General features: G+C 45.3%; 1 protein-coding gene across 2 annotated transcripts in view; it reads right to left on the reverse strand.

The window, feature by feature from the left end:
* LOC142217724 (ankyrin repeat and fibronectin type-III domain-containing protein 1-like) overlaps window positions 1-16,681 on the reverse strand; it is a 135,659-nt gene that overhangs the window by 83,890 nt on the left and 35,088 nt on the right. For both annotated transcript variants that reach the window (XM_075286081.1, XM_075286082.1), the window contains exon 4: window positions 3,868-3,908. In XM_075286081.1, coding sequence (XP_075142182.1) covers window positions 3,868-3,908 — 41 coding nt within the window. The remainder of the gene's footprint in view (window positions 1-3,867; window positions 3,909-16,681) is intronic.

The raw sequence follows: 16,681 nt of genomic DNA on the forward strand, positions 1-16,681 counted from the left end.
TTTCCAAACACAAACTATTAGCAGTCTGTATACCAGCGAACACGCGGTGACTCACAGAAGTCTTTTAATAGCTCATAAGGAAGCCAAAAAAGAAAGTATAATGCCAAGATTACTTTAACTGTGCAGCTTTGTGCAGTATATAAATAAATAGTGGGCGATACTATGTTATGTAGCAATCCTTATAATTCATCCATGGAACACATCCACCTGCTTCAGAGCTGAATTCTCCCAGCAGCCCAATGACTGGCACCCACAGATCCCACGGCCGGTCCTTATTCTGTGGATGGATGATAAATTGTAGTAGCTAAAATACCCTTTAATAGAATTAAAGGGGTTTCCAGGCTAAAAATATTGAGGCTCATAGGCCACTAATATCAGATCTGGGGGATCACTGATCTCAGCAAGAAGCAGACAGCTCCATTCTCAAGCAGTGGCAGAACTGAGGTAGTACAGCTGCAGTACCTAATCTGGCCACTACATTGAGAAAAGGAGCTGTTTGCTTCCTGTTTTAATATCCCCTGCTGAGAACAACTGATCAGTGGGGTGTCTGGAGATGAACCCCACTAATCTTATATCGATGACCTGTCTTTAGGATAGCTCAAGCAATATTTTCAGCCACCACTAGAGGGCACTGGAGTGTTACTATGGTATTGAGATAACAGTATGCAGTGATAACTTGAGCACTCCCTAGTGGTGACTGTCGGCAGACAGAACTTATAACTTTTCTATGCAGGTTAACACAAGCAATCTCTATAGAATTTTAGATATCTGTACAGCATGACATATAAGCCTAAGGCTGGGCATTGACTCTATTGATTAATATCCACTGCTTACATATATACTGTATATACAAGTTTGTTTCCTCTCCCCACCAAGCTGACATCAGACAACACCCCGTCTATCCCCACACATGACAGCTGCAGATTTTCTGTTCACTTGGAACCTTTTTCACATTTGCAATTTAATTTGATCCCATTTCCCAGACAGACGTAGCAGTGAAATACCTCCTGCAGTCACCAAACCCCCCAGAGATCGACTACTGGGGGAAATCACGTCTTATGAATATATTGCTCAGAAGTGCAGTCATCTTGTACATGTCGACAGACTAGTCCAGAGCGATGCTTCACTATATTACAATGTTCCCCCTTGTGGGAAGGAGGGGGAATTTTTAAAACAGACCCACTCTTATTAACGGGCAGTGACCGCAATGGCAATAATTCAATTGACTGATAAGGTATACGTTAGAATAACCTAAAGCGCATGGTTTAGCTTCATTGCTTACTTATACAGCGCACCAAATCCCCTGCATAGTAAATTATAATATTCAGTCTACAGCACATGGTTGTAGCTTCATTGCTTAATTATACAGAGCACCAAATCCCCTGCATAGTAAGTTATAATATTCCGTCTACAGTCACCACTAGGGGGAGTGCAGGTTCTCACTGCATGCTGTTAATACACAGCACTCACTATTGATAGTCTATGCAGTAAGCTCCTTAGCTCCCTCTAGTGGTAAATGACGGTAGACAGAATTTTATCATGTACCTCTGGGTTTATAGAGACGATATGAACCTCTGTAACGGAAAAACAGAGCTCCGGTCTTGGGACAATCACTTTAAGAGGGTTAAAGACACCACCACCACTACAGCCAGTGTTTGGCGACTACAGTTGTACAACAACCAGCCATGTCATGATTGGAGCTTTAAGACCATTAGAAGGTTTGTCAGGAAATTGAGAAGGTATTTTGTACTTTCTCGTTTAACCTAAAAATCACATGGACCCATACGTTAAGACTTCAATACAACAGAATGTGGCCAAGGCTCTTGCGAGGCCCTTGGGGAAACCTTCATGTCATGTGATCTGTTTGGGATTGTCCAGTTAAAGTCACCACCTTATCTTAGTGTGAATGCAGCCTTACAGAACTGATATAAATCTATCCATGTGAGGTTACCTAACGTTCTGCTCACATATAGGTTTCCCTGGTTACAAGAGTGTGTAGTGCTGCACGCACCGCCAGCTACAAAACAACCTGTGCAGCAATAAGACACCAGCGGAGGGAGATCACAGGCAGACCATGTGATGCGGGGGGTCAGGATCATAATCTCATGTGAAATCCTATAACCCGTCCCCTATTATTGCAGGTACAAGTAATGACCACACATATGACATTGGTTTCCTTGCTAGGATACAGCGATTATCTTGCCTGCTTTGTGATCTGCTGGGGGGGGAAATCTGAGAGCAAAGGAAGAATGCGGAGCCGTGGTCTAGGTGCACGTATAGCATCAGCGTGACTTAAAGCAACAGCTTCACCACCATTACTTCCACTCCAGATGATTCTTTATTGAAACAGAGACCTCTTTTTTTTTTTTTTTTTTTTTTTTAACCATGCAGAAGTTTGCTAAAAACATACATTTTTGCAAAAGACCACCAGTAGGGGGAGCAAGCTGAAGACAGACATCTGCTAAGTAACATATATAGCCACCGATGCGATATTCAACAGGGAAGCCACAGACCATGAATAATACATTAATCTGCATTGTTATGCAAAGCGACCACTTTGAGTGTCAGTCTACACTGTAGTTCTGGCATTATATTCAGGAGATGTTATACTTGAAAATCAGGATGGAAATGTAAAAATTCACTATATTCAGTAAGTATTGCAGCTTTTGTGGCGCCAATGAAGGGCAGTAATTTTAGAGAAATCCTGTACACACTGTGCAGTGACCGTCCAAAGCCTTAGTGATCCTGAGACTGAAACGGTACAGCAACAAGTCTCAGCCAAAGTCATCCTGTAGCCCGAGCCTTACTGTCCTCACACACTGAGAGCCCCGGCAGAAACAGCTGGTTTACATACAGGCCTAAAATATTCCCAGGCCGAGGCAGTCGACAGGTGCCGGCAGATTAAGCTGTCGCTTTTCTGAAGCACGGACCTACTTTTGTAGTTCCTAAGTCCAGGAAAAATATTGCAGGAGTTTTATCATGTTTGACGAATGGCAGGACATTTTTTATTATGGCGTCCATGTCGTGCTATATTTGGTGCAACTCATTAGGCCAGTTCTTCCTAAAAGATTTTACCCAGCAGCTTCGGGTGTCGCAAGTTGGTGCAGAGGACTGGGAGCGTACACCAGGTGTACTATTCAAGTAATAGGAGTGGCGCTGCAATTCCCTGGACCTACCGCCATGCAGTGGACAGGGCTGCTCCGCTGCCATTACTTGTCTAGGAGCAACCTGTACTTAATCCACCTAATCCACTACAGCAGCTTCAGACACCTACAGGTTGCTGGAACAGCTGATCTGTGCAGGGTTCAGGTGTGGGACCCCAACAGATCACATACTGATGACCTATGCCGTGGAGGCCAAATGCTATTGAGGGGCCTCCACCACCTTCCTCTTAATAATTTATGACAGGGTAAGGGTAAAGTCACATGAAGGAACTTGCAGCAGAAAGGAGTCTTGACTTCCAAGTGCAGGTTCACACCTTCATTACTTTTATATGCAATGGGGCTAATGCAGCGTGCGGTTTCCATCTTGATATTCAGCCGCTGAATCCTAGGCATCGGGGACATATTTTGGTCCTACAGGTTACTATGTAGCCTCAGCTCAAGTATATGATGCTTTGCAATGTAACATGTTACAATTCCCTAGAGCCGCTTGCACAAGTCCTTGTCTCGATTGTCTTGTCTCGATTGTCTTGTCTGGTACTTTCATGTTATCTGATGTATGTTACACAGTATAGACCACCAGAGCCTTGTTCTATTATTGTATAACGTTTTATAGACATGCCATGACTCCTCGCCATCAGCAGCCAGCACTTACGTCCAGGATTCAATAGGCAGTAATAACAAATGATGAGGAAGTAGTTCTTACCTTGGTGTTTGAAATTCTTTCCGGTCCGCTGACCCCAAACTCTGTAAGACAAGAAAGATCCTTTTAGATATGGTTTGCATGGAGGATGAGGAGGAAATTCCACATACATTCCTAACTTGAGAAAGGATTAACTTAATGGTTCCCAACATTATTAGAGCGAAACTATACCCTATTACCCTCACCCCTTGGTTGACCCTAACATGCTGTATATTTAGCTGGCGTACAACATTAGCACCAATACAGATGGTCCCTACAATTAATATTGATCACAAGCAACCACACCTCCTCCACATACACTCTCATAGGTTGATGGTGGGTTCCCGGTGATCCGAATTCTACCAGACACTCATTCGCTCATTGCATAGGGACTTATCCAGCAAGTGTTGAACTCAAAAGGATCTTTAAAAATCTGTATGCACTGAGCGGTTATTAAATGCAAGAAACATATTGGGTAGAGTTATTAAAACAAGTCTCAAATAGTTACTAACTTTTTAGACAGCTTAGTCTTCTTTCATAGACCATGTGATCCTGGACTAAAATCTAATGCACTTTAATTAAAAATGTTGCTGTTTTCTGCCTGAAAAACCTCTCTAAAGTTCCTGCCACTAGGTGTCTCCCTTCTAGCTAATTTAAAGTTCACTCCTTGTTACTAGGGAAGGTCCATCTATAGATACCATTAACAAATCAAGATGGGTTCACAGTGAGTGAACGGACAGGGTCTGTTTTGTCTTCATACAGCGAATACAGATAGGAGGGGCTGATTCTCCTCACACCTCTGCAAATGCCTTTCTCTGTGCACTGGGCTGAAGATTCTGCACATTTGACAGCTTACAATATAAAAAAACGTCTTCTATGTACTTGTTTCTGCTTCTGGCTTCTTGTAGGATTACAGATGGGATAATATTCTCAGACTGTGCTCATGGATTGCTCTTTTCTTTTGTCACTCCTGTATATGCCCTGTTTATGAAGTTCAGTGTTCTTGGATCTTCCGTAATATGTTCCTTTGGGCTTTTCTCAGCTATTTGTTTGCTATTGTACAGTTACTCCTGGCAAAATTACAGGTAATCAAACCAAATAGTTATAATAGATAGGGAAGGGGACAGACTGCTCCTTATTATACATGCCTCAGAGACAAATGTAAAATGTGCTGCAGCCATAATGTGATTATTAAAGGGATCCTAACAGTCAGACACCATTTTTTCTAAGTAACATGTCAGAATAGCCTTACGAAAGGCTATTCTTCTCCTACCTTTCGTCGTCTTCTCCGTGCCGCCATTCGCCTACAATCCTGGTTCTTGACGGTATGCAAATTAGCTCTCTTGCAGCACTGGGGGTGACCCCCAATGCTGCGAGAGAACTGTCTCCAGCGCCGCCTCTTCTTCTGGCGGTGGCTTGTAACTTCTAGGCCTCAGGCCTTGAGCAGAGCAGACTGCGCATGCCCACAGGCCACGAGAAAATGGCCACTTACAATACTGTGCAAGCGGCCATTTACTCGTGGCCTGTGGGTGAGCGCAGTCTGCTCTGCCCAAGGACCGAGGCCTAGAAAATACAAGCCACCGCCAGAAGAAGAGGCTGAAGATAACGCTGTTGAAGAAGAGGAGGCGGCGCCCACCCCCAGTGCTGCGAGAACACTAAATTGCATACCGACAAGAATCGGGATTCCTATGGAACGGTGGCACGGAGAAGACAACGAAACGTAGGAGATGATTAGCCTCTCTTAAGGCTATTCCGACGTGATACCTAAAAATTGTGTCTGACTGATAGGATCCCTTTAACAGAAGAAAAACTGATAGGACACCATATATGAAGACTTATATAAACATTGAACAGACTGTCTAGCAAGACTATGCACATATTTCTGTCCATGAAAACTCAGATAACCTTTAAAACGATGTTCCAACTCATAAGTGAATTATTTAATACTAAGCAAGGGCCTTCAAGTCACTTGTTTGATTCCCAGTCCTAACATATAGGCCTCTAATGTTGGGATGTGACTCCTGTCTGCAATGTCAAAGGTCAGTGTGAACAACAGCCTGTCTGACAAGGTGTTATTAGTCTCCCTGGGGAGGATATGTTGCCTTTGAGGTATTCCAACCCTGCAGGCCCCTATTTTACACCTGCGGAGATACAGGAAATTCGGCAGATTACCAGTCATTGTCAGACAAAGGAAGACTAATTGGGCATTAGTTACCACTTCATTATCTGGCACTTCTTCTCACCTCCAGCTACAGACACAAAGCAATTGCTGTGGAAATTGCTGAGCTCCACTCGCTGGGCTTTCAGGGCAGGATTCGCGTGGATGAGGAGTTAACCTTTGACTCTGCAGGAGACTGCGGGGGGGGGGGGGATGCCTGACTTTTCATGACTTACTCAATGATTGAAATAGAATTTTTTGGAGAAGTCTTCAGTAGGTGATACCTTTATTAATGGCTAACTTAAAAAAATGATGGCATATTGTGAGCTTTTGGGAACTGCTAGAATGGTGCCTTCATCAGGCTAATATAACACATTACTCATTACAGGAATCCTGTAACATTATACAAAGTATCTTAAAATATATCTGTGTATATATAAATACATATGGCCATATACACACAGATGGAGCAGAACTAACCCAAACTCTTATCACAGACGTTTCATAGGTTTTTGTTTTCTTCTGTGACAAGATATTTCAACCATTTGCAGAAGTTCGGGTTTACATTGCTAAATCTCTACATGTATACAGGCACACATATAAAATGATATTTTATGTTATATTTACAGATTCCACCATTATAAACTATTTGATCATCTCCAATATCTGATAAAGCTTTTACAGTACAGATCAGATAGTGATGTCCCCAGTCTAAGGCAATCTTTGGCAGGAGTCGTTGTGTTGCCCTATTGACCAATGTAAGTAAACGGAGTCCCAATGCGACTGCAGGGTGATGCGACTGCAACTTTTAGCGAGATCATGAGACAATTGCAAGGACAACATGGCAATATTTGGTTGCAGTGTAGCTTGAGCATAAAGTTGGCCATAGGTGTGAATTGAGCATTTTTTTTGGCTAACGGCTATCATGGCTGCCCTATACCGGGCTCGGCTGAGCGTTGCATGTATGCTGAGCGGGGAGAAAGCTGCAGTCCTATACACTTCGGGCAGCGGCTAATCTCCCCCAACATATTGGAATCTGACTACACGATCCTCATCGTGTCACAGTCAAGAGACCCTTATACATTCTAGATGATCATCTGGTCCTGCCAAATACATAGACTGGGGCTACTTGGGCGACTTTGGTCTGACAAGAAGATCACACTCTTGCATTGCAGGATCACAAGTAAATGCCATGCCATAGTGTCATAATGTTTGGGTTTTTGTTTTTTTTTAAACTAATGGACAGGTGAAACTCCAATGTCAATGTGTCATGGCTTTCTATTACAATAAGCCCTGCAGCCATGTCAGCCTAGCACGGTCAGGATGGGCCTTCAGCCTCCGAATATAAACCATTTTTTTTTCAACAATGAGGAATTGATACAGAACGTATATTAGAAAGTTGCAGAACTCTTCTTTATAGCACTCGGGGTTGCTTGTAAACTACCCTGTGACTACCAGGTCACAATACAATAGACTCTGTCCATAGTCATGGTAAATAAAAGAGACTGCAAGGATGGGATGGATTGGGATGGAGATGTAGGTGCAGAAAGTAGAGACAGAAAGTTCTTATAGGATGATATGGTCCAGGATGCACCGGGAAAGGGAAATGGATTGTAATGCAAACCTTGAATGGAGGGCCAGGGTGCATGCAGGGGGGTACTCCTCCTCTTCCTCTTTTCAAATTTCTTTCCTTCCGTCTTCGGTTTAGCACCCACAATTTAGACAGCATTCTCTGCGCTCCAGGTGCCCCATTGCTGTCGGCCTGCACTTCACCCCTGTCTTTTTTGGCAAGGAGGGCAGCATAGAGGAATGTGGGATCCTGCAGACAGCTCCTGTGGAGTAACCAGTGAGGGTTGGGGAGAGCTGGGTGCATGCTTTCCTCACGCTGCCTGTTGTACTTTTACAATCTGGTTGCTTGGCAATGGACTAAAGGCAAACTCCACAACAGAGAGGAAGGCAGAGGGCCGAATGCTAATCAATGCAAAGAAAAAAAGTTTACTGTCGCCTCCTCCCCCGGCCCATCACACTTCCTGCCATGTCCTGTATGTACAGCGGCACCGAGCGGAGCGCTGCAATGGAGGAGAAGAGGCCGATGTGTTATGTCACCTGTGTCAACCTGCAATAGATACCAATATCTAGGCCTCAGGCACCCTGCAGTCCTGAGATGTGAGCAGGGATATGACAGCAGATCTCCATGTATCATAAATTGCATTAATGTTCAGACTCGCTCACCTGAGATGGGGTTTCACCTGGGATGAGGGAGTCATTTATCAGTTGCGTAATTTTCTCGCCATCCCAACATAGACGTGTAAGGCTTCAGGAACACGACTGTATTTTTTATCCGCAATTGTGGATGTGTGTCTAGGACGTAGAAAAGAGCGGAAAATTTGAAGCAGATCCTTACAGGTCTGTATTTAAGGATCAGTCAATTCATTTCAATGTATGGGTCAGATTCCAATCCGTGTGTTATCCTAGGCGTTTTTAACTGACCCTGTACACTGCATATGGCCGTGTGTATGTAGCCTTACCCCTGCATGTACATAAGGGTGGTAGTTGCAGCCATCACAGGCTTGTGTCAGGACATCATCTCATATGGCGAGAATGCAGAGACCGGCGAGGACCATGTCACGTGGGTACAGGAGCGGCGGAGACTGGGAAGGTAAATGGTACTTTATAACATCCTAAGCGTCTAAGGCTGGACAATCCCTTTAAATGGATAAGCCTAATTCTGGGCACGGTACACGCACAGAAAAAGAATAAATGACTAAAAAATAAAATAACCTTAATGATAATTTCCGGACCAATTTTCTTCAATGCTATCATTCCCAGCAGCTTTGATGGTGATCTGTATTGTGTCAGACCACAAGCAGCCACCCACACGGCATCAGCTAGGTTTTATTAAAGGAGTAGCTTGGAAAGATCTATTGTTAGATGGGCCAGATATGGAATACAACGCGTCAAGGTCTCGTGCTATATGACGCCAAGCGTACGGCACTCAGGAGCTGCATGCACTGCGGGTACCAGTGAGGGTCTGCATTTTAAAGGGGCCGACGCGAATCATGTGAAATAATGTGAAAGGCTTTTTATGTATTTGTTGCCATGTCTCCCCCTTGGTGCTGCTTTATGAAGGTTCCAGACAGAGTCAATTTCCTTCCCCTTCTGGCAGCTAACACTATATAGTCCCTTCTTAATTCCCCTATAGAAGGAATCTTCTCAGCTATACCACCATATAGGTTCTGCTCCTTCCCGAACTAGCAAGATATTTCTATCGATTGCCCAGTGATTGAGCATGTGTGTCCACCAGCACTTAGCTCTTTAGGTGGACATGTACGTTACTAAACACTTTAACCACCAGATGGCGCCATACTGTATAAAGTCAATGTCGTAACTTTTCATAGTATGTAAATTCTTAAACAAGAACAGGAACAGTTTACCATTCGTCTCAACAGGCACCATGTAGTACTTCATTTGTCCTGTGGTGGCGCTGCAGGGAAATGTACAGTAACTTGCAGCAAGATTCTCCTGTATGATTTTTGAGGGTCCTGTATTCAGCGGTCAGGGATCCTTCTTAGGGTGGGTTCCCGCTTGCATTGTGTTTGTTCATTCTTCCATTCTGTCGTAGAACAAAGGAATGAATCGGATCTCTCCAAAAATGTGTATCGTACCTCCCGAAATCAGAATCCCCACTGGCAGAACATTTGTAGGTCTTATTGCTGATTCCCCCAGAAATGCCTATTTAGGGAATTTGCATAAGCCACACCCCCTTGACAATCCAGTGAAACTAATTACAGAAGAACAGAAGCCATTACATGTAGTGTGAACAATGCCTTACAATTGTCCTAGGCCTGTTGGTGATGACTGTGTTGTTGCATCGATTCCAGCGAGAATCCCTGTTATTATTGTATAAAAGGTCTTTTCCACTTATAACACCCAGGTTATAATTGTACAAATTTCTTTAAAGACAGTGAAATGAAAACCTGCAATTTCTTGAAATCTCCATCTAACTTTGGCTTTTATCAGGCTGACATTTCTGTTCGGTAATCCTCCATTACTCTGACAGTAAAAGCCTATGCGGAGGGGATGCACGGCGTTACATCGGAGGTGTAAATAATGACATTTTATGTATTACAGGTGGTCACAATGCAGCCAGCCATGAGATGCAATTCTTAAAGGGAGTCTGTCAAGTCCAATATTCTCCCAAATCAATAATAGCACCACGTAGGGGCCTTTAATTGGAGCAGGAATATACTTGTGTGGCCACAAATCGATGAGACGATGCTGAGATAATCATCTTTTTATGGACGTGCAACATGATTTGTCCAGACCAGGAGTAAATTCTGGGTTGTAAAAGGGATGCAAAAACGCTTTATGGCCGAGGACCTACATGCCGTAAACTGCTGCGTCTTCCAGTCCCTGTAAAGTCAATGGGATTCTAGCGAATGCCATACATACAGTACATTGCAGAAGGAATGCAGCGGTTTCGAAAATCATTGCAGCACATCAATTATACCTACGTAAATGCTATAGGTTGGAAAACTTCGCTACCACTGTGGTTTTTCCAGCGGTGCTTTTTCACCGCGGCTCGATACGTAGGGCCTTAGCCTATTTTTCAGAAACATTGCCATTGTTCTCCATAGATTGTGTCTGGTATTGCAGGGTCACTTGAATGGGGCTGAGCTGCTATACTAGACACTACCTATAGCAAAGAGGAATCCTATCCTTCCTACTAATCCTACTAATTGTGTGTTTGGATGTTTGTTCCTCAATCACGCCTAAACGGGCGGACGGATTTGGCTCAAATTTGCCACACACATACCTTGGGTCCCAGAATGAAACATAGGCTACATGGTGTCCCCGTACAACACCCGAATTCACAGCCGTGCCCGGTGATTTACACTTCTGCATTTTCTGCAGGACCTGAGATGACGTCATCCCAGGCCCTTCAGCCTCTCACCCAGTTGGCTGCCGCTCTAGTGTGGGCGGAGATAGTGGCCGGCCAGCGTGTAAAACATCATGGTGTCTCTAAGAAATCCAAGGCGCCTGGCGGAAGCGCCCGTACTGTGAGTCGGCAAGCGGTGCGTCGCCTGTCCCGCCTGTGTGTGCTCGCCACGGCTCCGCACTTATCTGCCGTGGCCAGTCAGGGAGTCGCCTACAATGCCTCTGCGTCCTGCTGTTCTGACCCGCCAGCAGCCTCTGTCTGCAGTCCAACCCAGTGTGTCGGCGCAAGGTCTGGTGAGTGCGCCGTGTCATTCGGCCGCGGGAGAGGGGCTGTGAGAGCAGGGGAGTTAAGCGACTTTGAAAAGAGGAAGATGTGAGTTGCTGAAAGAAGGGGGGGGGGGTTGTTAGGGGTCCAGGGGTTGCCAGTCCAGTGGTGGCCATGGAAACAGGGGGACTGTGGGGGCAAGAGCCAGGGGGCCCCCAGGAGGAACAGGGCGCCAGATGGGCCACAAAAGGGGCCACTGAGGGGGTGGAAGCACGGGCCTTGCCAGGGCGGGAGAGTCTCAGAGACAAAGGGGACGCGGGGCGCCCGGCCAGTAAGGGGCAAGTGCACGAGAGATGAGGACGGCCGGGGGGAGCAAGGCGCAGCTGTTAGGTAGAGAGGCCGCGGGGGCGGTCTAGAACTATATCTGGCGGGGCCACGTAATGGAAGGCGTGTCAACGCACAGTGGATCACAACCAGGCGCGCAAGCGTTAATATCACTGGCTCAGCGCCAAGGCTAACCCGCAAAGTCGCAGGTAGATGCTAGTCTTATATATATATATATATACACATGTATATTACATAACCTATTTATTTCATATCCGTACCCTAGCTCCCTCATTCCTCCGCCGCCCTCCATTTACAGTTTAGAACTTTTTTCCCCTTGTAGAGACGCTCTGCAGCCGTCGGTAACAATACCAGAAAGAGCTGCCAAGGAAATGCTCTGCAGAAAAATAGCAAAAATCCCCGGACCAATGATCTACAACTGTCACCATATAACAGCAACACCTGCAGCAATGTTATATCAGTGTCTCTAATAATAGTATTACCCGCAGCACAGTTCTCTCATTAAAAATAGGAATATTATAGAAAAACTTCTGCAGTTATCAGCAGGGGCATTAACATACCGAAATATTCTGCAGAGGATACTGGGTGCTCCGGGAGGAATACTCTGCAGGAAGAATAGTCACCTGTAGGATACGACAGCCCTGGGTGGGACTTACCATATACAATGGACTTCTCTTAAAGGGGATGTCTGATTAAGAACAACTCTTTTATATACTCTAAAAGGAAATCCTTCATTCAGGACCCTCGTATATTACAGGATAATCTCAAGTTCCGGTCCAAAAGCCAGGTCGCCGCAACTGAAAGCCGGTGCACTGCACTGGCATCCAGCCGCACGCTCTGCTCCGGATTAGGCCCCATGAATGGGTTTAGTCCAGAGGTGGGAGTTTCTTCAGGCCGAATCGCCAGGTGACGTGACCTGAAGAATGAGCACCTCGCTTCTATATTTCCGGAAGCCAGAAGAAACGGCTCCCGGAAAAAGCTCCTCAGCGACTCCCATTCATTTCAATGAGAGCTGTCTTTTTGGTCAGGGTTTTGAGGCGATTACGGCCTCAAAACCCTGACCAAAAAACTCAGTGAACTTACCCTTAAGAGACTCTTGCAAAAAGGGGTGACCTGCTGACATCCATCCCGGAAAATTTGGCAAATCTCCTGGACCTGGGATGTCAGGGACATCAAAGCTCTGGGCCACATGGATATGACTATTTCCATTCACTGACAGTCAGCAGAGAGACTGGGTATGACGAACCGCAGATGATATTTGGTCTTTCTATATAGGATGATTAAGCTTTAGTGACGTGAAATAGAAAAGAAAACCTCTATAATGGTTACATCCGGCGATAGTAATGGGGACCGGCGTGCTATTTTAGGGGCGAGGATGTGTCAGGCTGCTCCTTCACGTCAGGTACCATGCTGCTCCGCTATAGTACACAGTATTTATACAGTCACAACGTGTATAGGTGACAGCACTCTCCGTAAGTCCTATAGCCGTGGTCCCTGGCGGAGGCTGGGGGGTTAGTGAACGCTTTACATCAGCAGTGACTCAGCTTTCTATCAGCCCACACTGCCTGCTATTCTCAGAATCCCTCCGACTCCCACAGAATCTAATTCTGCATGCAATGTTTCTACTGTGTGACCTCCTTACCTGCTGGTCCAGGTGATGTGACTGCCCCAACAAGCAGCAAGGAAGTGGACTGTGCAAGGGTGATACAGGATGGAGGAGTTGTAAATGATCTAGAGCCCCCTATAATGTCCCATCCCTTCATGTGACTACTAGCCTCATTACGTCCATCACATCATAATCGAAGAGAACTGCATTGCAACATCCCCTGCAGGAGACCGTATGATAATATCTGCACATGCATCCATGCTATCACGATGCCAATAAATGCAACAAGGTAGGATTTTGCATTTAGCCCTCCGCCTAGTTATTACTTTTGCACCTAACGTAGCACACGCCACGTAGCCCTGACCTAAGTTGTGCACTCTGGAAATGAAAGAGTTAAAAAAAAAATTCACACCCCACAGACTGGTAGAGATGTTATTGGGCACACTGGTTAGAAAAACATGGAAATGTGGCCAATTTTGCCCAGAAGCAGCGCAAGACAACAGTGGGTTGTATCTGGTAGTACCGCACACATACTTGCCAACATTCGCCGGTCAGAATCCCAAATCCTCCTATGGGGTTTCCATATCTCCTTTATTAAAAACCAGCAATACACATAAAATAGTGGCCACATCCCATGACCAACACATAAGGTGTCACGTATAATATGCCTGACAGGAGGTCACCCCTGGGAGATTTGTTAAATCTTCTGGGATGTCAGGTGCTCACCCATTTTTGGGAGAACTCTGCAGTTTATATATAGCCACAACACTGTCATAATAGACTTCTGCAGCCACCAACAGGGGGAGCAAACGACATACAGATTCATATGGCTCCCATTCAGATAGCTCCCCCTAGTGGTAGAAGCACACAGCCAAAATTAAATAATTTCCCTAGAGTCACCAAAACTGAGCCCCTCTATTAAGCACTCTCTTAGCTTTTCCCATAAAGCCTAGAGACCGTACAAGAGAAAGCAGAGCAAATACATAGGGCTAGTTCACACGAGGCCAATGGAGCGGATTTTGATGGCGGATTTCTCCTCAAAATCCACCTCCATACAATGGGGCCCTATGTGAAACGCTAGCGTTCAATTTTTCCAAAAAGAAGCGAGCTGCCCTTTCTGCAGGCGGTTTCCACGGCCCTGCGAGACGCGGCTTCCACCTGGCGGCAGCAACCTCCAGAGTCAGCCCATTCATTTGAGCCAATTCTGGGGGGAGGAAGCCGCGACAATTGTGGCAGGCGGGTTTTGACCCAAGAGTGACGCGGCTCCCACGTCACTCTCGGTGCCAAAATCCGCCCCCCATGTGAACTAGTTATTCTGCTCCCTTCTTATTGTCCATCCTATTGTCCAGCCGTGGGCCCCATATATTGTCCTGCTCCATTTACATCATTCCAGAATGCAAACCATAACTCTCAATATTGTCAGACCAACAGCAGCTGCAATGACATACGGCTAGAAATGGAATCGCTCGCCTAAACATAATTTACATATTCCAGCCGCCACGCTTGTTCCCTTCCCATTCTGCAATGAGACTGCTGTTCGCTGTCCAGAATTTTGCTAAGGAATGAGAGGAGGCCTGGGAGGACGGTAACAGCTACTAAATACTCTGCGCCGCGGCCAAGATCACATTCAGGCTAAGGAACTGGATCTGTACACACATCAGGATTACGCAGCAGGCAGGGGGAATTTACGCATAAGGCTTAGGGTTTCAGATGATTCCTAAAAATAATCAATATTATGTATCCTACAGACCGAGGGGCTGACAGCAGGAATAGCACATCATTCAGACTAGGGCAGTGTATTTATGAGGAAATAAAATGTACTTAAAATGGATCGAACGTCAAATATTAAATATATTTTATGATATTTCTGTTGTTAGTTCTTGATGATAGATAAATAGGACCTTGCGGTATTGGTCCCAGAGAGAGGCAGTGCCTATGATATGCGTTGTCGCTTGTCCAGCTTTACATATATATGTACATAGAGGAATCTGGACCAGAAAATCTAGTCCATACATCATGGGCAGGCAGGGAATCCTAGTACCATAGATCACTATGATGCAAGGTATCTGGGTCTGTGGACTGGGTTTGGGTCGGGAATCTGTAGGGACCAGATATTCCAGCGTCATTGGTTTTGCATGGTGGTAGGTTTGGGGTCTGGTCACAGATTTTGTAATTACTGCTGTGAACATGAAGTTGCAATCATAGCCACCCATTGTTGAGGATGGGAGCCACCTGGTTACCCACATTCAGCTACCTCCAGCTCTCCATCATTATACTTACTGTATGTATTGTGTATTCTATTCCCTTGTACTGTATAATAGCAATACCCGGGTGCACTTAGTAAAGGTTTCCATTCCTTTTAGGCCCATCATTCTCCAGTGACTTTCTTGATAGTGTTCGCACAGCTACACATTTTGCAATTGCAGCCAAAGGCCTGGCCTCAGTCCACCTGTCCCCCTTAAATCTGACTGTATACAGCTGCTCTACTCCCCATATATGACATCAATCCATAATGTCATCTCCTGGGAATGTGTCGTTGACTTAGGCAAACTTTCTGTCCCTATATTGCACAGTATTACTATTGTTACCCATATGAAATACCAACATTTCCAGCATAGCTTCCCCCGATACACTGACATTTCCCAGGAGCAGATTCTCAGCAAAGTCCCAATGAGAAGGGAGGTATATACCGCCTCCCTGTCTCTGTGTATATAGGTTTAGATTTATTTGTGTACTTTTTTTCATATGTCATTTTTATTATTATTCATATTCATATTATTTATACTGGAAGGTATAGAAAGAAGATCATAGGAGGGGAAAAAAAACTTACTGCAATTCGTTCACGTTGCTTGAGTGGGGCGAATAGGACCCAAGTGGTTGGAGGGGGTCAGGAGAGAATGGGGGGGGAGGCAGGACCACAAAAAGGCATTTGGGTGAATAGGAGCAAGCCATAGCTTTTCAAGCTCCACAGTAATAATGAAGGATACGTTGGACCGCCAGACCCTGACCCCCCTTCATTAGACGCAGATTGATAAAAAAAAGAAAAATGGGGAAGTGAATACATGTTTTAAGGTGAAGAAGCGGCATGTCTTGTGCATTAGCGAGGTGAGGTAAAGAAGTACAATATACATTGGCATTTTGGCACCAAACATGGCCCTTTGAAGGCAGTGATAATCCTGATGTGGCCCTCATTAGAAAAGAGTTTGATACCCCTGTAAGTCAGTAAGGCCCCATGTTACGGAAGCACAGGATAAGTGTCAGATCGCTCGGGCCCGCTGCGATCAGGGCGACAGAGAACCCAAAGTCCCCCTAAAGCCTCCTCATGTATAAAGCGCCAATGCGCTTGTGTGACTGGTAGGGTTGAGGCCATCTTGAGATTTCAGGATCGTTTTTAAAATCCGATTTTCGATCATTTTCCAGCCGATCCCGGTCATGAAATTTGCTCGATCGCCGATCAGGATCCGAACTTTCCCGGTCGCTCAACCCTAGTGACTAGCACTCTATTCACAGTTAGGAGGCTGCCGAG

Source organism: Leptodactylus fuscus, chromosome 8 (assembly GCF_031893055.1).
Source record: "Leptodactylus fuscus isolate aLepFus1 chromosome 8, aLepFus1.hap2, whole genome shotgun sequence".
Classification (NCBI taxonomy): Eukaryota; Metazoa; Chordata; class Amphibia; order Anura; family Leptodactylidae; genus Leptodactylus; species Leptodactylus fuscus.